Genomic DNA, 24,745 nt, shown 5'->3' on the forward strand with positions numbered 1-24,745 from the left:
CCCCCTGGGACTGCCCTATAGGCATAGTCAAACTTTTTTCCGCCTAGTGTCCTACTCCTATGGAGAGCAGCATAAACCCAAGGGTCAAGAAGATGTGGTGCTGTGTACGTCAATAAATATTAGAGAAAAGGAGTTTACCGTAAGACAAAAATCCCATTTTTTTTTAATGGGGAGTGGGGGTCAGGTAGAATTTTGCTGGTTGCTGGCTCCCACTTTTTCACCTCTCACTTAGGCGAGGATGACGTACCACTCGGTGCTCACAGCCTCCCAGGATAACACGTCACACATCCTGGGAGGCTGTGAGCACCGAGTGGTACGTCATCCTCGCCTAAGTGAGAGGTGAAAAAGTGGGAGCCAGCAACCAGCAAAATTCTACCTGACCCCCACTCCCCATTAAAAAAAAATGGGATTTTTGTCTTACGGTAAACAGTCTCCTTGCACTGTCACACATGCAGAGCAGAGCTTCAGCGGGGGGACGGGGGGGGGGGGGGACGACAGGGGGAATGGGCATCTGTAAGTGATCAAGTCAGAAATATAAGGCAGCTCTGAAAAGATCAAAAGATCAAAGATGGCGGTGCAGAAATAAAAAGCTGCACAGACTTTGGGGGCAAGGGGGACAGCACTTGACTTGATTGGAAAGTATGTGTGCTCAACCAGTATCTCATGTGCCCTGAGTCATTCCTATATTTCAGATGGTTCATAACTCTGATTTGGGCCTCATTTACTTGGAAGGGGATGAATGCTGGATCACAGATTGGGCGAGTTTGTTGGGGGCAGTGCTGGAGAGGAGGTGAGATTAGAGGACCAGTGCAGGATATCAATAAGGATGAGTTTGTGGGGGCAGTGCTGGAGAGGAGGAGAGTAAAGGGGACAAATGCTGGATCACAGAGTGGGTAAGTCTGTTGGGGGCAGTGCTGGAGAGGAGATGAGATTAGAGGACCAGTGCAGGATATCATAACTTGTGAGTCTGTGAAGGGCAGTGCTGGAGAGGAGGTGAGTAAAGAGGACCAATGCTGGATCACAGAATGGGTGAGCCTGTGGGGGGGCAGTGCTGGAGAGGAGGTGAGTAAAGAGGATCAGTGCTGGATCAAAGAGTAGGTGAGTCTGTGGAGAGCCGTGCTGGAGAGGAGGTGAGTAAAGAGGACCAGTGCTGGATATCAGAACGGATGAGTCTGTGGGCAGCAGTGGCGAATAGGAGGTGAGTAAAGAGGACCAGTGCTGGATATCAGAGTGGGGAGTCTGTGGGAGCAGTGCTGGAGAGAATGTAAGGAGGACCAGTATTGGATACCAGAGCGGATGAGTCTGTGGAGGTCAGTGCCTGAGAGGAGGTGAGTAAAGAGGACCAGTATTGGATATCAGAGCGGGTGAGTCTGTGGAGGTCAGTGCCTGAGAGGAGGTGAGAAAAGAGGACCAGTATTGGATATCAGAGCGGATGAGTCTGTGGTGGGAAATGCCGGAGAGGAGGTGAGTAAAGAGGACCAGTGTTGGATATCAGAAGGGGTGTGTCTGTGGAGGGCAGTGCTGGAGAGCAAGTGAGTAAAGAGGACCAGTGCTGGATATCAGAGCGGGTGAGTCTGTGGGGGAGGAGGTGAGTATTTCAGACAGAGCTGCATTTTTTTATTTTTTGGATTCACTAGGTAATTTATTTAAGAATAAAAAATATAAAGTAGATTTGAGCTTTAACAATAGCCCACTTGTTACTATGTATTTATAGTATTTAAATAGCAAAATATGAAGTGGCTGTAGCCTGTAACACTTTTGGAGAAAAGAATCTAAATCCTAATTAGCACAATTTCAGCTCTGTATATAATAACACGTCTCTTGTCTTGGCTCATTCTGGAAAGGATGTATACATTTTCCACTGACCTCATAAAGCAACTCCACCTCAGGCAGAGATTTCTGAAGAACCAGGTCCAGGAATTCAGGCGTGGAGCGCCGCACCCGATGGGCGGATGGAAAAAACACCACTAAAAATACAAGAGAGCAGGTAGTGGGGTGAATATAGTACACACAAGTCCACAAGTAACACGACTTTAAGCTAAATGTAAAGCGGAAAGAACTTTTTGTCAAGCCAAAATGTATTTTTTAGTGTGGATAGAGTGGGAAACGATTAGAACTTCCTTTATACTGTTCATTCACGTCAGTCCATGCCCTTAAAGAGCTAATAAACCCAAAAGCGCTTTTTATATTGCAGCTTACCTATTCTTAGATGTGATGGCTGCATTCGTTTCCAGTTTAAGCTTTCTGTCCCTTATTTTCATCTGGTGATCCAGCCAGTAAGTATGTTGTTTTTCTACAGAACAAAAACTACCACATATGTAGCAGTTAGAAGCTTGAGACAAACCATTTACCACGGATGGGGGTGCCTAAAATGATCAGCTTTTATTTAATAATGTAAAACCTTTATCCCAAAAAAAAGAAAAATGTTACTGTAACTAGTTTGGTTTTAATTTGTTAGTGTAAAATCTGCTAGTCCATCTATCACTCTCCTCCCCGCTGACTGACAATGCTGCTGTCCAAAGCTGGCCCCTGTGCTTCTTCATGCAGAGTAGGGCATTCTAATACAGGAGGTGTGTTGCTGGCCAGATCACCTGGTGAAAACGAGGAAAAAAATCCTAAAAAAGAAAACAAATGCATCCAGCACATCTAATTATTGGTAAGCTGTAATATATTACAATTTTGGTTTTGGGATTAATACCGTTTTAAAGTCTTTGGAATGTGTGAGGAAACCCATGCAAGTGCAGAGGGAAATGAAAAACGCTGTGCAGATAGTTTTCTAAGGTGGGATTCAAACAAAAGACTCCAGTGCTGCAATGCAGAAATGCTAACCATGAATCCACTGTCCTGCAATTGTTTACAACATGCAGTACTTTAGTTAACCACTTGCCGACCGCCCCACGCATATTTACTGCGGCAGGGCGGCTCGGCTGCACATAATCACGTAGATCTACATGATTATGTGCACACGGTTTTGGCAGCCCGCGTGCGCCGTCGGAGTCGCGCTCCTGCCGTGATTAGACACAGCGGGAGGCAGACTGCAGGAGGAGCGGGCTCGATCGCTGCCGGCCTCCCGCGATCTTCAGCAAAACTGACAGGAGAGCCGTCTGGAATGTAAACAATGCAAGACGGCTTTCCTGTCAGAGAGGCAGGGAAAGATCGTGTGATTCAGCTAATCACAGATCTCTCTCTGCCTCTGTTCAATCCATACCCCCCACACAGTTAGTAAGCACATCTAGGGAACACATTTGACCCCTTGATCACCCCCAGTGTTAACCCCCTTCCCTGCCAGTGTCATTTATACAGTAACAGTGCATATTATTTAGCACTGATCACTGTATAAATGTCACTGGTCCCCAAACAGTGTCACAGAGTGTCAGATTTGTCTGCCGCAATGTCTAAGTCCCTATAAAAACCGCTGTTTGCCACCAAAAAAAAATACAAAAAATAAAAAGTCCATAATTCTATCCCGTAGTTTGTAAATGCTATAACTTTTGTGCAAACCAATTATTATACGCTTTTTGGGATTTTGTTTTCCACCAAAAATATGTAGCAGAATACCAATTGGCCTAAACTGATAAAAAAAATTGGATTTTTAAAAAAAAAAAATTATTGGGAATGTTTTATAGCAGAAAGTAGAAAATATTGGTGTTTTTTCAAAATTGACGATCGGTTTTTGTTTATAGCGCAAAAACTAAAAAGAGGTGATCAAATACCACCTAAAGAAAGCTCTATTTGTGGGAAAAAAAGGAGAGCAATTGTATTTGGGTACGGCGTCCCACGACCGCGCAATTGTCAGTTAAAACAACGCAGTGTCGAAACAAAAAAAATGGCCTGGTCATTAAGGGGGTAAAACCTTCCGGGGCTGAAGTGGTTGAAGAGGGGCTCCAGCTTCAGAAAAAAAAATTAAGTCAGCAGCTACAAATACTGTACTGTAGCTGCTGACTTTTAATTTTAGGACACTTACCTGTCCAGGGATCCCGGGTGCCTTCACCCCAGCTGATTTTTCTATCGGCTCTCCCTTGCGGCTTCACAGGCAGGTACTGCGCATGCGCAAAGAGAAGTGCGCTTTTTGAATGACCCGGTGACGGGGGAAAGAGGAGGGGGGTCAAACTAACTGTGACAAGATCACCTGGAAGTGGGAGTGGGCATCTGTCAAAACCAGGTACCTGCTCCCCCCGAAAGGTGCCAAATGTGGCACTGGAGAGGGAGAGGGGGCAGATAAGCGGAGCTTCCACTTTTGGGTGGAGCTCGCTTTAATTATATGTTACTCATTTAGGGTTTACATTAGTCCAGTCAGCGGAGGAAAGAGAAATCCCCCCCCCCCAGCAAAATAAGCATTTACCCCCAGTGCGGGGGGGGGGGGGGACTCCACAGCATGGGTAGGTTTAAAAGCAACCCAGAGTTGGGGTTTAAATGTAGAGAGTAATGATTGAGTTACTGTACAATATAATATATCTCTTGAGAAGGGTAATGACTTTCCTGCACATTATAAATTGTTAGCTGAAAATTAACAGACTAAAACGTGGTGATTTCTTCTATAATAATACTGGCAAGCAAGAAGTGAGTTTTATCTCCAGTTTTCCACTTTTATTTTATACCTACTCACTTCTGTTCATTTGGAGCATTTACATATTAAGATTTGAAAATTAATAAATCGATATAACCAGTTTGTGAAATATGCTCATTGTTGCTTTAATTTAATAATAATAATTGGCTTTTAAAGAACTAATTCTCATTATAGTCGTGGGTAACGCCAGAGATCTGCATGACAATGATTATTATAGGATTGAGTTCCATTCTGCTCTTTATCTACAAAATTCCTCTGAATTTTGGAAGAATTAAAAGCATGTGTGTGGAATGGAGGGAGCGTATACTAACATACAAGTCTGTACAAAAAATCCTGGCTCCTTTTATGGAATGTGCGCCTTCAGTACGCTACATCTGCACGCATGTGAAACAGCACTATGCAAGTGCATTTAGGATTGTGGGTTTCTTTTTGGAGCAGTTAATGAGATAAAAGGAAGTGACGATGGCCTGTGTATATGATACTGTTTATGTAATATATACACAAGGCCAAAAGAACTGAAGGATGTTCCCTTTTTTGACAGTCAATTAATTATTAGAACTGTGGACAAAACATTGCTTTATGCTGATGAAACAGAATTTGCATAGAATTATGACAACCTGGCAGGATAATTTTTTTGGAAAGATATTGAGAAATGGGCAATGTGCAGTTAAATGGCAAACTAAATCTAAAGTATATCTAAATATACTTTTTTTTTAATTTTTTTTAATTTGTATATTAGGACTATTTAAACCCCATTTTTTTATGGTTGTGTTCTGTTGTTGAGAATTTAATTAATTTTCTTTCCTGGAGACACAACGGGAAGTGGGAGAAAATATTTTCAAAGTGGGGGAATTCTCCTCATCCCTATTTCCACCCTACAGCTTACAGTGCCTTGAAAAAGTAATCATACCTCTTGAAATTTTTCAAATTTGTCATGTTGCAACCAAAAACGTAAATATATCTTATTGGGATTTTATGTGATAGACCAACACAAAGTGGCACATACCGTATATACTCGAGTATAAGCTGAGTTTTTCAGCACAAACTTTTGGGCTGAAAACGTTCCCCTCGGCTTATACTCAAGTCATAAAAAAAAAATGTCCCCGACCGGGCCAACGTGCTCCTGAGGGGCCTTAGATTTCAAAATGGCGCCGCTCGGCGCCAACATGTCACCGCGCATGCGCCACCGCCGCTCGGGAAAGGCCGTACATGTTCGGATATTCCCGGGAAATGTATATGAGCTTTCCCGAGTTGCGGCAGCGCATGCGTAATGACGTGTTGGCACCGGTCGGCGCCATTTTTAATGCCTGCAGCACTGCATCTCCTGTAGTATGCCCACAGCCCCGCTTTCTCTTGTACTATGCCCGCAGCCCTGCATCCTCCTGTACCATTACCATGCCCACAGCCCTGCATTCTCCTGTACCATGCCCGCAGCCCTGCATTCTCCTGTACCATGCCCGCAGCCCTGCATTCTCCTGTACCACGCCCGCAGCCCCTGTTTTGGGTCTTGTGTTGGTTCAGTTTCCCGCCCTAGGCTTATACTCAAGTTAATAATTTTTCCCATTTTTTTGTGGTAAAATTAGGGACCTTGGCTTATATTCGGGTCGGCTTATACTCAAGTATATATGGTAATTGTGAAGTGGAAATGATAAATGGTTTTTAACATTTTTTACAAATAAATATCTGAAAAGCGTGGCATGCATTTGTATTCAGACCCCTTTACTCTGATACCCCTAACTAAAATCTAGTGGATTCAATTGCCTTCAGAAGTCCCCCAATTTGTAAATGGAGTCCACCTGCGTGTAATTTAATCTCCGTATAAATACAGCTGTTCTGTGAAGCCCTCAGAGGTTTGTTAGAGAACCTTAGTGAACAAACAGCATCATGAAGGCCAAGGAACACACCAGACATATCAGGGATAAAGTTGCGGAGAAGTTTAAAACTGAACATCTCATGGAGCACTCTACGATCCATCATCTGCAAATGGAATGAGTATGGCACAACTTCAAACCTACAAAGACATGGCAGTCCACCTAAACTGACAGGCCAAGCAAGAAGAGCATTATTTAGAGAAGCAGCCAAGAGGCCCATGGTAACTCTGGAGGAGCTGCAGAGATCCACAGCTCAGGTGGGAGAATCTGTCCACAGGACAACTATTAATTGTGCACTCCACAAATCTGGCCTTTATGGAAGAGTGGCAAGAAGAAATAGTAAATCACATCCTAAAATGTATATGAAAAAGAGAATAGGACGCAAGAGGCCAGGAAACTGAAAAGCTGTTCAGTACCTGTAATCCCAGCAACAATATTTCTGCACTCTTGTCCTAAGTTAATGGACTTTAAAGGTTGTGAGGTTGTCATAAGTAGAAACAGCACATAATGTTAAAAAATACTTTTATTGTAATATAAAAAAAGTTAAAATATGATATATCACAAAAACAGTAAAAACATTATACCACCTTACAATAGTGACTCATTTGCCTGTATACAATTGTAGTGGATACAGCATTCGATGTAAATACACAATCATTTGGTCCAACGCGTTTTGCAGAGCGTTCTGCTCTTTAGAATGCTTCTTCGGGGGCCGTATATGACATACAGGAACTGTTTTAACAGGCAATTAAACTAACTGCTGGAAATGCCAGACACCCCAAAGACCAAGTTGATGGCCATAAAACCCCAGTGGCAAACAAGTACCCGCCGATGGAGATGGACCCTTGATGGGCACCTGACCATGCCAGTAACTCACGGAAGACAGGAATGACGACACAGTAGGGACTGTAAATATATTCACTCTAAATAGAGACCACAGAAGAGATATGCCAAAAATACAGGAAGAGTTATGTCCCGACAGCACTGTCCATGGATAACAGGGGGACGCGGCTCCCTGTTATTCATGGACAGTGCGGTCAGGACATAACTAGATGAGGCCAACATTTAACTTTTTGGCCTTTAAGCAAAACGATATGTGTGGCTGAAATCTAACACTGCACATTACCCTGAACACACTATCCTCAACGTGAAACATGGTGGTGGCAGCATCATGTTGTGGGGATTCTTTTCTTTAGCGGAGATCGGGAAGCTAGTCAGAGTTGGTGGGAAAATGGATGGAGCCAAATACAGGGCAATCTTAGAAGAAAATCTGTTAGGCGTCTGCAAAACACTTGAGACTGGGGGGAGTTCACCTTTCAGCAGGCCAATATACTAAACATACAGCCTATAAATGCTAAACATACAGCCAGAGCTACAATTGAATGGTTTAGATCAAAGCCTAAGAATTGAGAATTTGTGGCAAGAATTGAAAATTGCTGTTCAGACGCTTCCCATCCAATCTGACAGAGCTTGAGTTATTTTGCAAAGAACAATTAGCAAAAATGTCACTCTCTAAATGTGCAAAGCTGGTAGAGACATTCCGAAAAAGACTTGCAGCTGTAATTGCAGCAAAAGGTGGTTCTACAAAGTATTGACTCAGGGGGGATGAATACAAATGCAAGCCCCACTTTTCAGATATTTATTTGTAAAAAAAATTGAAAAACATTTATCATTTCCTTCCACTTCACAGTTATGTGCTACATTGTTTTGGTCTATCACATAAAATCCCAATAGTATACATTTACGTTTTTGGTTGTAACATAACAAAATGTGAAAAATTTCAAGGGGTGTGAATACTTTTTCAAGAAACTGTATATATATCACTCTCACCTCTGTCCTCTCCTTATTACTGCACTCACCAACTCCTGTTAATTCTAGTCTATCACATTAAGGTGTGCACCCTAAAGCTTAAACACACATGCCTTTCTCCGCAGCCTTAGCTGCATGGGTAATGAACGGAAAATGCTCTGTGCTGAGCGGCTTCATTCACAAACTGAAACATAGTAAACACAGGTTACTATGCTTCAATTATGAATCGACACAGTGAGTGAGTGTGTTCACTGTGTTCATTTAGAAAAGGAAGGGGCCGGTAAACTACATATTTACTAGCCCCTTCCCACACTCTCCATCCTAAAAAATCTCCCCGCAGCAGCTGGGGGGAGAGGTGTGAAGCCAGCAGCACCGCAGATGGGAAGCCGGGGCAGTAGGGGGAATCCACCACACATAGTGATTAGAATAGGCCCAGGCACACCTGGTACACCCCCTGTGCACGCCAATGTTGCACGTTATAAAACCTCCAGGATGCTGGGGCATGTCCCTTCATATAAATCGCACTCCCATATTACCTCCCTCACCTCTGCTTCTCCTAACCTCTGGAGATATATCTCTAAACCCTGGGCCTCTATCATTTAACTGTGCCCAACACTCCCATGACCCCATGCTCTCTGGTAGCAGCGGCAAACTACACAATTTAGTTTCTATTCTACTTCTTCCCAAAATTAGCCTCCCCTTCTTTGCGCCCTTTGAAATGCTCGCTCTGTCTGTAACAAAGTTAACTCTGTCCACAGCCTCTATATCACTAACTCCTTTAATCTATTTGCTGTCACTGAAATCTTGCTTCATGAATTCAACACTGCTTCTCTCTCTTCCATCTCCCATGGTGGCCTCCTCTGGACTCACTCCCCCAGACCCAGTGGACAGAAGGGAGGTGGAGTGGCAATCCTTTCATCCCTACATAGCACTTTTCAGGTACTTCACCCACCTCCCTCTCTGTCACTCTCATCATTTGAGGCACATTTTGCTCCAGATTATTTAAAGTGGTTGTAAAGTCTGAAGGTTTTTTACCTTCATGCATTCTATGCATGAAGGTAGAAAACCTTCAGTGTGCAGCTCCCCTCTCAGCCTCCCCAATACTTACCTAAGCCCGATCTCGATCCAGCAATGTGCACGAGGCTCAAAGCTCTCCCGGGTCTTTCCCTAGTGATTGGCTGAGATGCAGCAGCAGGAGCCATTGGTCCCACTACTGTCAATCACAGCCAGTGAGTGAGTGCCTTTTGAACACAGAGAGCCAGCTCGAGAACGATCATTCATGAGTGCCCCCACAGCAAGCGGCTTACTATGGGGGCACTAGGCAAGGAGGAGGGGCCCAGAGCATCAGCGGGGAACCCAAGAAGAGGAGGATCGGGGCTGCTGTGTACAAAACCACTGCACAAAGCAGGTAAGTATAACATGATTGTTATTTTTTTTTAATTAGACATTATTTTCTTTACAATCACTTTACGAATTGCTGTGATTTACTGGCCCCCTGGACTGATATACCCAACTTTCTCCATCTGAAACCCCCACAGTTATCCTCATTAACTTCAACATCCTAGTTAATAGTAACACTCCTGCTACTTTTAAACATCTCAGTCAAACCTTTTTTACCAGAAAACAATGGATACATGCTTCTACCCACACTGATGGCAACACCCTTGACCTTGTTTTCTCCTACCTATGCACCATGCAACCTCTCCAACAATCCTTTTCCTCTCTGATCACCATCTTCTTAGCTTCCCTCTCTCTGTCGTCCACCTCCTCTTGCTCCAAATGCCTAACAGTTACTCATGGAAACCTTCACCATTAACCCTTCTCTTCTCTGCTCTGCTACTAACCCCCTCGAAGACAAAATCTCACCCCTGTCCTACCCCAACCTAGCCACTTCTGTCTACAACAGTTCACTCTCATCCACTGTGGACACACTTGCCCTCTTCACTACACATAGAATCAGTCCCGACCCCTAAAACCTTGGCAAAGAGAGGACACCAGAAGTCTCAAAAAACATAGCCACACTCTTGACCCTCTGTGGTGTAAGACTAAGCCTTAAAAAGACTTCAACCGATGTACAAAAATCTGCACTCCAAAAATACAACTCTTGCCTCTAAACTACCAAGCGAACCTATTTTATCACTCTCATTAACAGCTTCTCATCCAGTCCATGTCAACTCTTCTCTACCTTAAATTGTCTACTTTATCCACACACTAACTCACTCACCGCCCAGGAGATCGTAAATCACTTAAGCAATACGATTGATACACTTTGTGATGAGATCTCCACTGTATAGATACCTTCTCCACCTAAAACTTCCTGTCCACAGGGACAATCATTGCTTCCCTCATTCAACCCCACTACTACAGACAAGGTTGCTAGACATTTTTTTCTAAAGCCTACCTAACCACCTGCCCCCTGGACATTTTTCCCTTGCAAATGCTATGGTCACTCTCTGGCTCTATCCTCTACTCTGTAACTCACATCTTCAATTTCTCCCTCTTTTCTGGCATCACCCCCAACTATTTTTTTTTAACTCTTTTTATTTCAATATTTGCATAAAAACAAAGAATCAACATATCCTTCCGAAGAAGAAAAAAAAATAAAAAAATGACATAGTTAAAGCTTCCAAAGTATTTGAGAGGATGCCCATTATTCTAGCTATGTTTTGCTTATGTTAGATATTAAATAAAGGAAATCATATCTTCACTAGTACATATCAATTTAACTTAACTAATCCTTGTTATCCTGGTGTGCTCAATTCCCCACTCCTTAATATTATATATCTTATGATATTTCTTTAAACATCCTCTATTCATATATAGCACTTTTTCATATGGCAAAATCTGATTAACCACTATTAACCAGTTCCTAATAGAAGGAGGTTTCGGTTGTATCCATTTTACTGTAATAGTTTTCCTTGCCAAGAACAATGTCTCTCTAAGCATTTTTCTGTGGTGTCTAGTCCATACCGTTTCATCCAGTATACCCAAAAAACAAGCCTCTGGAGTCAAAGGTACAGGCATAGTGAGGACAGAGGTTAATATTTGGACAATCTCCCGCCAGAATCTCATTATCACCGGGCAAAGCCCCATGACATGTATAAAATCCGCTTGTGAAGCGTTACACCTCAAGCATTTAGGGGACGTAATACGATGCATTGCATAGAGTCTGCTAGGTGACAGGTAGGATTGATGTAACATATAAAGTTGTATTAACCTATTATTTACTGCAGGGGATACATATAAATGAGAGGAGCATGTCTTCCCTGTCTTCATCAGATAAATTAGGAATTATTTCCTGCCATTTAGTTCTAATTACCAAAGGGTTCACACCTGAACTAATCTTACTTAAATGTGCATATATTTCAGAAACCAACCCTTTGGGACCCTGAGATCTCAGAATTCCAATCATGGGATATCTATAGAGTTTGGGTCCCAAAATCCCAAATTGTGCTTGTAATGCATGTCGCAGCTGCAGATACCTATACAGAGAGGTATGTGGTATATCATATTTTGACTGTATATCTGAAAAGAAATGCATATGGTTAATATCATATACATCTGCCAGGGCAGAAATCCCTTTATACTCCCAAAACTGGTAATCCACCAATTGTTTCAGATGAACAAACATTGGATTCCGCCATAATGGAAGATCTATATTTGTCTGGGTACTTCCTTCAACACGTTTTACCTCTCTCCATACTGTACGGGACAAAGTTAGTATTGGTACATGCCTACACTTTAGCATTTTCAAAGGTGCCTCCAAAGCTATAAGTAGATTGTCAACTTGTAAAACATGAGCCAAATGTGACTCTACCATCTGTGGTGTTACTGGTATCACCCAACTAGCAAGATATTTAAGCTGTCCAGCTAGGTAATACCTATACATATTGGGCAGCGCCATACCTGCTTCCATTTTAGATCTTTGAAGAGTAGTCAATTTAAGTCTACTTCTACCCTTCCCCCAGATAAATGTAGTAAGTAAAGCATCTATTTTTTTAAAGAAAGTTTTAAGGATAGGGACTGGCATATGCGTAAGGATATACAGGCATTTAGAATCATCTTAATTAGATTTATTCTACCTGCTACTGAAAGTGGGAGTTTAGCCCAAATGGTCAATTTAGTTCTAACTATTATCATAAGCGGGTTTAGATTGGCTTGTAGAGCTGCATGAGATGACCTTGTAATAATAATCCCCAAATATTTAAAGGACGAAACTACCTTTAACAAGCATGAAGCCTTGCTCAGGGTAAGTAGTGTGGTTGCAGTGGCATAAGAGAAGATTTTTGCCAGTTGATTTTAAGGCCTGAATAAAGGCCAAATGATTCTATAATATGCATAGCTACTTCCAAAGACCCGTGAGCATCATTCAAGTATAGAACAAGGTCATCGGCATACAGACCAACTACATCTGTCCTCTCTGCCAATGTAATACCCATCATAGAGGGAGTTTGCCGTAGGCGAAGGGCTAAGGCTTCTATAGCCATTGCAAATAAAAGCGGTGATAATGAGCATCCCTGTCGGGTGCCCCTATATAATTGTATAGAATCAGATAAGAAACCATTTACCAGAAGTTGAGAGGAAGGACTTGCATACAGTATAGCCACCCGTGTACAAAATTTCTCTCCCAAGCCAAATGCCCTCAGAGCGGCCTGTAAAAATGGCCACTCAATAGAGTCGAAGGCCTTTGCTGTATCGAGAGAGGCCAATACACTCAAGTCTGGCAGTTGGTCTCTGAGCTGAGCTATAAGCTGCGTCCGGCGAAGATTTATAGATCTAGATTTTCCTGGCATGAATCTAGTCTGATCTGGGTGTATAATATTGAGCATAATTGTATTCAACCTATGGGCCAGCATTTTCATAAGAATTTTATAATCTGAATATAACAAAGATATAGGCCTATATGAAGCACAGTCTGTTGGGTCTTTATCTGGTTTTGGAATAAGCACTACTGTAGCCGAATACATGGTCTCTGGGAGCCTTTTTACCCTAAAGACAGTACCTAACACTTGGACTAACACTGGAGCAAGGATATCAACATATCTGCTATACACCTCTATAGGAAGCCCATCAGGGCCAGAAGCCTTCCCTGCTGTCAAATTTATTATTGCTCTTCTTACTTCTTCCTCAGTTGGATTTTACTCAAATAGTTTAACCTGTTCAGCCGTTAGAGTTGGAAATTGCAGTTCACTTAAATATGTTGAGATCTCATCTGTATTATACGTGAGAGAGGTTGCATACATATTTGTATAGAATGTGTGAAAACAGGACATAATTCTGGCCACATCTCTCATGCACACCCCATCGGGGCGTGGTATACTAGTTATGACTAAACTTGTATTTTGTTGCTTAGCCATATGTGCTAACAAGCTACATGAGGTATTCCCTTGTTCAAAATATTTCTGCTGATATTCAAATTGTTTGTGTTTAGCGTTAGCTGCCATATGTGTAGTATACATCCTTACTGTAGTTTTCAACTTAACCTTATTAATTTCAGATGTTGACATCAGAAACGTCAACTCTGCGCTTCTACACTTCTCTTCTAACTCCTAGGTCTCATGTCTAGTTACTCTTTTAATATATGATATTGTTGATCTAAGGGCCCCCCGGAGGTATGGTTTCAGGGTATCCCAAAAGATCAAATCTCGTTGGGATCCGTCTGCTTCCAAAAACAACTGCAATTTTTCTGGTATACGATCATGCGTTCCAATCTGAGATAGTATGGTTGAAATTTCCAGTTTTGCCGCAGTCCCTCAATTCCAGTTGATACATTTACCAGAAGTGGTGAGTGATCAGACACTCCTCGAGCCAGGTACTCAACAGAAGTAAACCTAGGGGTGATTTTATCATTTCCCAAAGCCAGTTCTCAACAAGAATCCCCTACCTGGGATGTCCCAAGAATAGGCCCTGGTATAAGGATTAGACATTCGCCATAAATCCCTCCATCCAAATTCCTCCACTAACTGGCTGAGCATAGGCGGCCTTCGTGTTTTAAGAGGAGGGCCGGATCCCACAGGAGATTAAAGTCTCCAAAGCACAGTACTAAGGCTTCTGAATATGAACTTGCAAACATCATAGCTTCTTTAACAGCACGCAATGTGGCAGGTGGAGGATTATATATACCCAAAATATACCCAAAATAACAAATGGCATATCGTACACTGGGGCTCGCACAAACACATATCGCCCTTCAGAGTCCACCCTTTGTCTAAGGCATTGCCATGGAACAGACTTCTGAACAAGCAGTGAGACCTCTCTGGCGTATGTTGAGTAGCCTGAGTGTGTCGACCATTGAATCCAGGGTTTACATAATTGATTTATTGTATCAGAAGTCAAGTGCGTCTCCTGCAGACAAATAATTTGCGCTTTTAATTGTATTTAATTGTATAATATGACCTGGGACCTTTTTTGAGGAGTATCCAGACCCCTAACATTCCAGGAAATAAAATTTACATTGGACGGTCATTTTAAACAATATATAAGTTTAAAATATGAACTCCCTCATAGGTGGGTCCGATGCACCTGATCATCCGTCCAATCCATCTTCCAGGACAATACCTTTTATATTTTGCAACAATATCAATGTTAAAGTCGAGTAGGCACACCAGGAAACAATAGCCTACAAAAAAAAAAAAAAACAGACGAAAAAAGGAGGAGAAGGAGAAAAAAAACTGCACATATAACACATTTTTAAACAGTATCCCATAAAGAAAAACCAATGGGACATTGCCCAGGCATACAAGCATTTGTACGTAAAGGCAATTCGTATCCGTGTGGCCTTCACTCAAGCTCCCACATATAGATCTGGACTCAAAAATATGCCTAGAAATGCATGGTAATACCGGAGGGAGAGGAGGGAAAAGAAAAAAAAAGGGTTCCTCTTTTCCCAATCTCTTCCACCCCCCCCCTTTTCTCTTCCTTTTTCCCCTCTTTATCCACAGCGTCTTCTTCCTGGTTAACCATCGGTATAGAAATATCTTTGTTAGAAAGAAAAGTGGTGGACTCTTCCTTTCAATTCACTTTATAGTTCCTTTAGAGCAAAGCCATTCTTGTACACTTTCCGAGGTATTAAAGAAAAGTACTCTTCCATCTTCCTCCACTTGCAACCTCGCAGTGTATGCCATGGAATAGTTAATATGGCGGTCTCTTAGCTTCTTTTTTACTTCAATAAAGGTGGCTCTTAGCTTTTGTAGATCTACTGAAAAATCAGAAAAAAAAAAAAACACTTGTACATTTTCATATTGGATAATACACTTTTGTCTAGCTTTTCGCAGTATAAGGTCTCGATCTTTGCAATTCAAGAAACGTGCTAGCAGGGGTCTTGATGGAGCCCCAGGAGCTGGTGGTTTTGTGGGTATTCTATGGGCCCTTTCAACTGCAAATGCTTTGGAGAATGTAGTCTCAGGAAATAGTTTTAATCAATGTCTCCACAAAGTCTCCAGGGCTTTTTCCCTCAGCCCTTTCTGGTAAGCCCACAAATCTAATGTTGTTGCTTCTCAGTCTATTCTCTAGATCGTCAGACTTTTGATTCAAAAATGAAATTTGCTTTTCAACTGCCAATATCCGATTAGGTAATGGGGTAAAGTCATCCTCTAATGTAGAAATCCTGTTTTCAGCTTTAGTAACCCGCTCTCTAATAGCTTGCACATCATGCCGTAATAGGCCTATATCCACCCTAATTTCCTCCATTTTACCAGTCAACAGGGTGCTGCTAGCTGTTATAGCAGCCATAAGCTGAGAGTGTACCTGTTTCAGTGAAACCTTTGCTGGTTTCTCCGTCGGTGCATTAGTCAACGTGTTACTGCCGCGTCCTCCGCTCCGTGTGTTTGGCGGGCTTCGACCTGCTTCTTGCTTCTCAGATTGTATGAAATCTTTCAGGCGTTCCGGCACCGTGGCGGGGCGCTCCTTACTCGACTCCTTGCTCATACCGTCAGGCGGATGCTTTCGATTCCCCAGAGTACCGTTAAAGGTATCTGGATCAGGGTAAGTATTCAGGATATATACAGAGCTCGAGTGGAGGCCGACGGAGCTCTGATCACATGCGGCCGGCCATCTTGCCGGCTAGTCACGCCCCCATCACCCCCAACTCTAAACATGCACTAGTCACCCCCATGCTTAAAAAGCCCTAATTGGATCCCACCAATCTTACCCATTTCCTTTCTCCCCTTTTCCTCCAAACTCCTTAAACAACCATTCTACAACTGACTGAGCAACCACCTCACTAAGAATAACCTTTTTGATCCCCTTTAGTATGGATTTTGCCCTCAACGCTCCACAGAAACAGCTCTCCTAAAACTTACAAAAGATATACTAACTGCTAAAACCAATTAACACTATTTAATACTCCTACTCCTGGACCTCTCTGCTGCCACTCTCTGTGACTGTACTCTTCGCTGTTTCTCATCTTACCTATTTCACCGCACTTTCAGTGTCACTTATAAATCTACTTCTTCCTCTCCTCTTCCTTTCTGCATCAGGGTTTCCCAAGGTCCTTTTCCTGGACCCCTTTTCCATAACATTGGGGGGGGGGGGGGGGTCTGCAGTCAACAGAGATGACTGGAACAATGCAACTGATACGAGAGCAGCATTGGCAGAGAGCACAGGAAGTTATCGGCTGGCAAGATTTCTGTCAGGATCAACAGGTATTTTTTGTTTTTGCACTTCTTAAACAGATATAAAAAACACTTTCAAATGTCCATTAAACAGACCAAAGGGGAGTAAATAAGAGAAGGTAATTGTTAGGATTTACATACACTTTAATGACTAGCTTAGCAGCACCACTCAGTACCAAGTGGCAGCTAAAAAAGCAAGCAAAACTTAAAGTGGAACCTAATTTACATAACCTCGGTCCCTCGCTGGTGCCGACATCTTCACCCGGTCTTCTTCCAGGTTTTGGATCTTACGTCACCTTGATTGGCCAGGGAAGAAAAGGCAGCCGATTAATGAGCTCATCTCTCTGTCACTCTGCTTTCTTCTCCTATCAGCATGACCCTTGTTAGAACATAACAGTTGCAGTATATCTGACATCTACTTGTGCTACTTTTTCCTCTCCCAGTCTGAGGTCCACTGTACAGGGTTTGCAATAGACTGAAACCAGATCAAATTTAGGTATTTACACTGCTTGCTTAGAAAGCAATGATATATTATTAAATACGGAGCTGCATTGATTTTTGTCTTTTTATATCTGTCTGGATTGCAGCTTTAAACAAGACTTATACCTGAGCTTTAAAAAAGAGGTGCTGTGCGTGAGCTTCTCATGTCACTTGATCAAAGCCTCAGCATTAGATGGGAGAACTATGCAGGCACAGCTGCTGAACATTTAGTACTGATTTCATTTATTTAAAAAAATATTAGCTTTTATATAAAAAATATAGTTTTAGTTTCCACCATGGTTAGCCAGAGATTTGCAGGACAGTGAACTCAATATCACTATTACAGCACTAAGTTTCATTCCTCTCTTTATGTGGATCAGCCTTCTGAAGCTTCAGAGTGCTTTTTGAAGCCAAGATATTTAAGAGAGAATAAAATGCACATGTATGCCAAGATAGATGTCTATATAAAAATATTCTGACTTGCGTCATGGAAGGTATGTCTACATATGCATGAAACACGCAGCGCATTTCAGATTGTGTATGTTGGCTCTGTGTATTAGTGTAGGTGATGACGGGCTGTGTATATAATGCTTTGTTTAAGCAATCAACGTACGAGACCAGAGGACGTGCGGGGCGTTCCTTCAAAAAGCCAATGATAAATTATTGGAGGTGGAGGTGAAAAAAATCCTGGATATGGAAATCCTGGAAAATATGAATTGCATTCTCATCTTGTGCCCATAGCAAGAGGAAACTCCTAATGAACCGCCAAGGACAAAGAAAATGCATCGTATTATATGGGAACTTTTACCTGTCAAACATTTTGTATAGCAAAGTATATTCAGAGGGCACTCTTTACATCTGGAGGAAAAAAATAATTTATTCTCTAAATACAGAAAGGCTTAGAGCTGTGAAAATGTGGCATAGAGCTGGTTCTGGCTAGATCAGTTGATTGTTTTAAAAAAGGCCTAAATTCTTTCCTAAATGTACATACAGTAATATAACTGGGTACTAATATTTATAGGTAAAGTTAATCTGGGGAATATCCGATTGCCTCTTGGGGGATCAGAAAGGAAATTCTTCCCCTGCTAGAGCAAATTGGATAATGCTTTGCTGGGGTTTTTTGCCCTCCACTGAAACAACTGGATCCAAAAGGATTGTGTATATAGGATTGTATACGTTTTTTTCCCTTCTATTGGTTGAACTGGATGGACTTGTGTCTTTTTTCAACCAGACCTAAAATGTAACTATATATGCTGACCACAGAGCAAATCCTAGTTAATATAATGACATATAATTTGTAAATGCTAATAGTGGATTTCTTTATTTTTATTTTTACTAATATTTTAGCTTTACTTTTCCTTTGAGCCTAAAATTGCTTAAACATAAAACAGAAGGCTCCTCTGAACAATAGGTAAATAAGGGAAACTGTAATATTATTGTAATGTTTACCTTAAAGCCTAGTTTACAACTTCGGTGGGAGGGGGGTAAAAACAGTTGAGACGCGGTTGGACTAGGATGTAGTCAGGCTGTAGCCGAGATGCTTTGATGTGAGGCTGCAACAAAAACTATACTCTCTGCCGTATTCAGCGAGAAGTACCGCCACCAAGCAAGACTCATTCAAGTGAATAGGGCTGAGCCACAATGCCCTGCAATCACGTACAGGCTTTGTTGGGTTAAAAGAGGCAGTAATTAGACAACGTATTGCATTTTAAAGTGATTGTAAACTTCAGTCTTGTACTTGTGCTTATAATAAGGCTTACCTAAAGGTACTGTACATATCTCCTAAATGTGCACCGCCTTCATCGGCGCCATGACGTCATCAGTGCATGCACTCTGAAGGAACGGCCTGCCCAGGCTGTTTTTTCAGAATCCCGTGCCGTAAATGCCGGCTCCCCCGCGCATGCACAGGGCCGGTGCAAGGATTTTTGGCGCTCTAGGCAAAATAAAAATTGACGCCCTCCCATATGCTCTCCCATGATGTGACATCACAAACCCATATGATCTGCCCATATCATGACAGACACTTGATTAGTTATTACAGGTTACAGTACAGCTAGGTTCACATCTGTGCGCTGTGGTTTTTCCATGTCACATTTTTATAAGCGTTACACACGTTTTTTAGGTGGGCTGCCATTAAACTGTATTAGAACACATGTTTTATGAAAGTACATCAAAGATGCAGCATGCAGGACAATAACGCACTTTAATGAAAGGGCCATTGTAATAGAGTTTAATGGCAGCGCACCTAAAAATGTGTGTAAAACACACATAACAATGCAACATGGAAAAAGGCAGAATACAAACAGGGAGCACAGGAGAAGTAGAGAAGACTTTTTTTTAAGAAAAACAGCCACACTAAAAAGTTATACTCCACGCCCAGGATTAATGTAACCCCTCCCTCACTCCCCTCTCACCGATCGCTGTTATGAAAATAGAAATGTTCTGACTACCCATTTTAAAATGACCATTTTCACTCACCATAAACCGTGGTCATGTGTTCATTCAGCACAGGTCTTCTTCAACTTTACTGCCTTCTTTTGGGGCCTGGCAGCTGGCGGAGTCGGCGCTGATTCAAACGTTCCCGCTGTCCTCCCGACTCGCGAATGGGCACTAGGTCTCCACTCCCCCACCCCATCTCCTCCGCCGGCTGACGTCATCAGCAGGAGAAACCTAATGCGCACGCGCGGCACACCGCTACGAAGATTTCCAGTGCTCAGGCTGAGAGAGACACAGATATGACTCAGTCAGCTCAAAAGCGCCGAGGTAGCCGAGGGTGCCGCCGCGCCAGCACAGGTACTTAGGCTAGGCTAGCACAGCTGAGGGGCGCCGCCCGCACCCACCGGCATACTAATTCCAGTGGAGCAAGCAGGAAGCTGGCGCCCCCTGCTGAGTTGCGCCCTAGGCGAGAGCTGGTAGGAGAGGTGAGGAAGGGGGGCATGAGAAGACCGGTTCCCCACTACATAGCTAGGTGGCTTGTGGTAAAATGTTACAATATTGCAGTCTGATCTGCAGCGAGAGGAGGCTGGGGAAATGCTTCCTCTTGCCTGCAGCAGACTGTTGACATCATCTTAGTGTAGGCAAAGTCTTTGGACTGGAGCTCAAGGATAGCTTTTTATTGGTAAAAGGTGGAGCAATAAAAAAGAAGGTTCTGTTGCTATGATGTCAGGAATTGTGATGCCAGGAATTAATGATTGTAAGCTCACATAGGCCCTCCTAACCCACCTGTATAGAATTGTATTGTAACTATACTGTCTTTCTTTATTTTGTAAAGGGCCACACAATTGTTGGCTTTATAAAAAATCATGTCTAATAAAAATAATGAAGGCTTCGTTAAAGGCAGGTCCTCTTTTAGATTGAATAAATTGTAGACAGGAATATTGAAGATCCTCTGATCTGAAACAATTTTTATTTTAGGCTCACTTTTGGTTTTATCACAGCCCAAGCTCTCGGGAAAAGTTGCAGAATCATTACCCTGTAGGAATATATTACTCGTCGCTCAGGGAATTGGGTCTTTCTAAAAAAGAAACACTGAGTCAACTGGCAGGGGAGACGTATGGAAAAATATCAGTTTTCCATTTGTCTCCCTGGGAGCCCTCAATACTGCCAGTGTGTTAAAAATACCTCAACACACAGCTGGCACAGGGCGAGGTGTGTCCTGGGCACCAAACAGAAGCCGGTCAGTGTGCTAGTGGGTGGAGGAAAAAAGGCTGAAAGGGGTCATTGTGAACTGTGTGCCGGGTTTAGTTCTGCTCTGCATTTTATTACCAGCTTACCCAATACTATAGTCAATAACCCTTACCTGTCCGATGTCTTACCTTCCTCAAATGAAGAGATTCTTTGCAGGCAATGCATGGCTTGATTTTTGTTGGCAATGTGTTCTACGCCTGCTGGCACAATCTAGAGGCATAAAGGTGAAAGGTTCAGTTCACCCTTGTGATTTTTTTAGTTATAGGTGGAGCAGAGATGGCTCTAGGCTTTGTGAGGCCTTAGGCAGAATTTAGACATAAGGCCACACTCACCCCCTTTACAGGGGTTAAGGTAGAACTCCGAGGCCGAGCATCTAAATTCTGCTGCTTCTGTGAATGGGATGTGTACTGTGGCAATCACATGGGATGAATAGGAGAGGGATGGGACTGGAAACCATGGGATAGGGGAGAAGGAGGAGGGGGTAAAAAAGGGAGAGTGGGTAGATGATGAGGGATGGGTAGAGGAGAACTGGAGTGAAACTGGGGGATCCTGGTCTGTATAGCAATAAAAAAAAGGAGAAGGATTTGTGCTTGCATTGAGGGAAAGAAAGGGGGGGGGGAGTCAGAAAGAAAGAAAGGAATGGAGAGAGAAATAGAGAAAGGAATGGAGAGAGAGAAAGAAAGAAAAAAAGTGTAGCACTCTCCTAGGTAGGTGCTTGGAAAACGCATTGGGTGGCTCTTTCCTGCTTCTCAGGAGAGCCTGATATGTTAGTCTGGTCTGTCATATATTTCCAGGTGTGATTTATTGGGTCTAAGGGAGTCACCTCACTGTATCCAATAAGAGAGCTTGTTGGACAGTGAAGGAAACCTGACCAGTGGCACACCAGGGTTTATGGCTGTCCCAGTGGGCGGGCATTGCCATAATGCATTCTGGGATGGGCAATAAATCTTGAGGGAGCATGTGACAGGGTGTCTTTTGGCGGGAGCAAAATCCCAGTAGGAGGTGGACGTGAGGAAGGTGGTTCAGGTGGTCGGCCCAGTGTACCAGGTGTGGAGCTGAGCTGCAGAGGATCCAGAGTGCTGACAAGTGGAGATGCTGGCAGAATCATCTTGGGAAAAACAGTATTGTGAGTACCAGGAGATCTGCCTAAGGGTCTGCCTAGGAGAGGGGACCACTCCAGAGAAGTCAGGGGATCAAGGAGCCAGCTCACACAAGGAGTGTATCAGTAAAGGGGGTGCCGTGTAGTTGACCCTGAAGATTAGGAACAAAGGGGGTGCCAGGAAGGGCCCTGAAGTTGTTCTGCAGCACAGTACAGTTTACCTCAGGATACAGTTTACCTCAGAAAGCTCATTCAAATATACTTTACAGCTAAGGGCAAAGTGACACAGCGGCCTAGCCGTGACTAGCGTTACTCAGCATTTTCAAGTCATCCCAGTCTATTGTGCATAGTGTATAAAGTTGGAGTATCCCACTCATTCCCTTCTCCTATCCAAGTTCCAAATAAAAACACAAAATCCAAAGCTACTGGACTGTTTCCTGACTGAGCTAAAACACTTGGGAAAAATGTCAAACTGTCATGTTGTTGCTAATGGTAACCCAGGGGAACCCGTAAACCAGCAGCTCCCAAGGGAGTAGTGGAAAGAAAGAAAGAAAGAAAGAAAGAAAGAAAGAAAGAAAGAAAGAAAGAAAGAAAGAAAGAAAGAAAGAAAGAAAGAAAGAAAGAAAGAAAGAAAGAAAGAAAAAGGGGAGGGAGAAAGAAAGAAGAGGAGAGGGAGAAAGAAAGAAAAAGAAAGTTTTGGGCCCCGTCTGCTTACCAGAAGGACTGCAGGTAAATCTATATTGTACTCTGCTTACCAGAGAGCAGGATCTATTAGGGAGGTCTGCTCATTGTGCTCAGGTGCAACTCATTCTGTCTGCAGAGTGTTTCACACTGGTCCAATAGGGAGGCATATTGGACAGTGGGAGGAAACCTGATGTATTAGTATACAGGCTTTTGATACAGCCCTGGTGATTTGGCAGAGGAGAAGTGCTTTGGTGTATGCTGGGATACTGTATAAAAGCCAGGAGCACATGTGCTTGGGGATTTTCGGCTGGATAGCGGAGTCCCGGAGGCAGGGGCGGCCATGCAGGCTGGTTGCCCAGGTCTCCCGATGGGACAGGAGACCCAGGCGAGTCGCGGAAGGCGACGGGAGGGGGGGGTGTCCCCTCCCACTCCTTGCATTGACAACCGAGCGGCTTCTCAGCCGCATCGGTTGTCATTACATGACAGCCGACTGTCGGCTATGGACGCCGGTACCGGGGTGATGCCTCTAGCTGCAGGCATCACTCCGGCACAAGCACTTTCCCGAAATATCAGCAATATCGGTCACCTTGTCAGCCGATTCCGATATATTGGGGAAAGTGCATATCGGACCTCGATATATCAGCTTTCCCAATAATCGGTCGATCACTAGGTGGTAACCCCTCAGAATAGGCACAGCAGGTGTACAGACCCAGGAGCTCAGCACAGGGATGGTTGAAACCCGCTATAATAGGAACAGCAGAAGTGTTGACCTGGGACTTGGGCTTTAAAAAGCAAACTACTTCAACATACGTACTTTCTGAAATTACATTGTAGTTTCCCTTTGAGAAATTAAGATTAATAAGTTCTGGAACTCAGTAGCGACAGTTTCTCTTTTGTTCAAAAGATCCAAGTACATTCTGCCCAGTCAACTTAATATGGTTTACTTCAGGTCACAGCATGTGCTCTGTACTGCCAGATCCCCAGTGTTGAATCTCTGCGGTGTCCAACAGTCATACTGTTAGCAAGATTGTTAGAGGAGAAATTACTGAACGGAGCCACAGTGATGGAACCAGGGAGAATTTATACAAGAACATTCTCCTATAAACTTTTGTAGGGATATAATTATGAATGTTTCAAACCAGGGAGCTTCTCTGTCATGCTGTTGTTATAGCTGCAAAGGTTGGGGAGCAGGCTGGGGGTTTAACTGGGATCTCGGGATATCACCCGGGTGATAGGGGCTAAGGTCCAACATAGGGGAACATCCTAGCAAATCTGGAACAATTGTCCTCTATTATTTTAGTGTCCATAGTTTTGGAATGGGAGGTCCAGCAAGCTCATATAGATGTTTTGTTTAGCAGGGATAAGAGAATTTGCCCTGATTGGAATTGCAAACAGTTACACAAAACTTGCTGAAAGTTTCAGAAACCCATTCAATTAATGGGATGGGGGTGGGTCTTGTTATTCAATTCTGACCATTTGTAGGGCTAAAAAGCAAGTAGCTGTCAAAGGCACTGAAGGAGGACCCTGCCATGGGGGACATGTACCAATAACAAAATTTAAAAGAACAGTATATCTCCCTGCAGATAATCGTCAGCTCTCCAAAACAGCTCCAACACACACCAATAATATGGATGCTGTGAGCCCACATTTTTCTAGAAAGGGAGATGGGTTATCCGTGACTTCAAATTATTGGCTTATGTGACACAGTTGAACAGGGACAATGGCTATGTGCTGCATTATAAGCTTTTCCTTATTTCTGATGGGCAACTTAGTGAATCCAAGGGATCTGCTGCAAATTAATGTAAGAGGTAAACCCAAAACTCACTCCTAATAGTCAAGTGTCAACAAATTTTTGTCCAAATAGCATAGTTTAACAAAGCACAATAAAGTCTTATAAGCATTTCACTGTCAAAAAAAGAGTGTTGTGTAATAAGAA

The 24,745-nt window shown here is 43.0% G+C and overlaps 1 protein-coding gene across 1 annotated transcript in view; it reads right to left on the reverse strand.

Annotated features, from left to right (window-relative positions):
- Positions 1 to 24,745, reverse strand: part of FAM180A (family with sequence similarity 180 member A) — a 58,095-nt gene that overhangs the window by 20,187 nt on the left and 13,163 nt on the right. Inside the window, exon 2 of the mRNA XM_082255940.1 lies at positions 1,867 to 1,967. Coding sequence (XP_082112066.1) covers positions 1,867 to 1,967 — 101 coding nt within the window. The remainder of the gene's footprint in view (positions 1 to 1,866; positions 1,968 to 24,745) is intronic.

Source organism: Pelophylax lessonae (genome assembly GCF_965119305.1).
Source record: "Pelophylax lessonae genome assembly, chromosome: 4".
In the NCBI taxonomy this organism is placed as follows: Eukaryota; Metazoa; Chordata; class Amphibia; order Anura; family Ranidae; genus Pelophylax; species Pelophylax lessonae.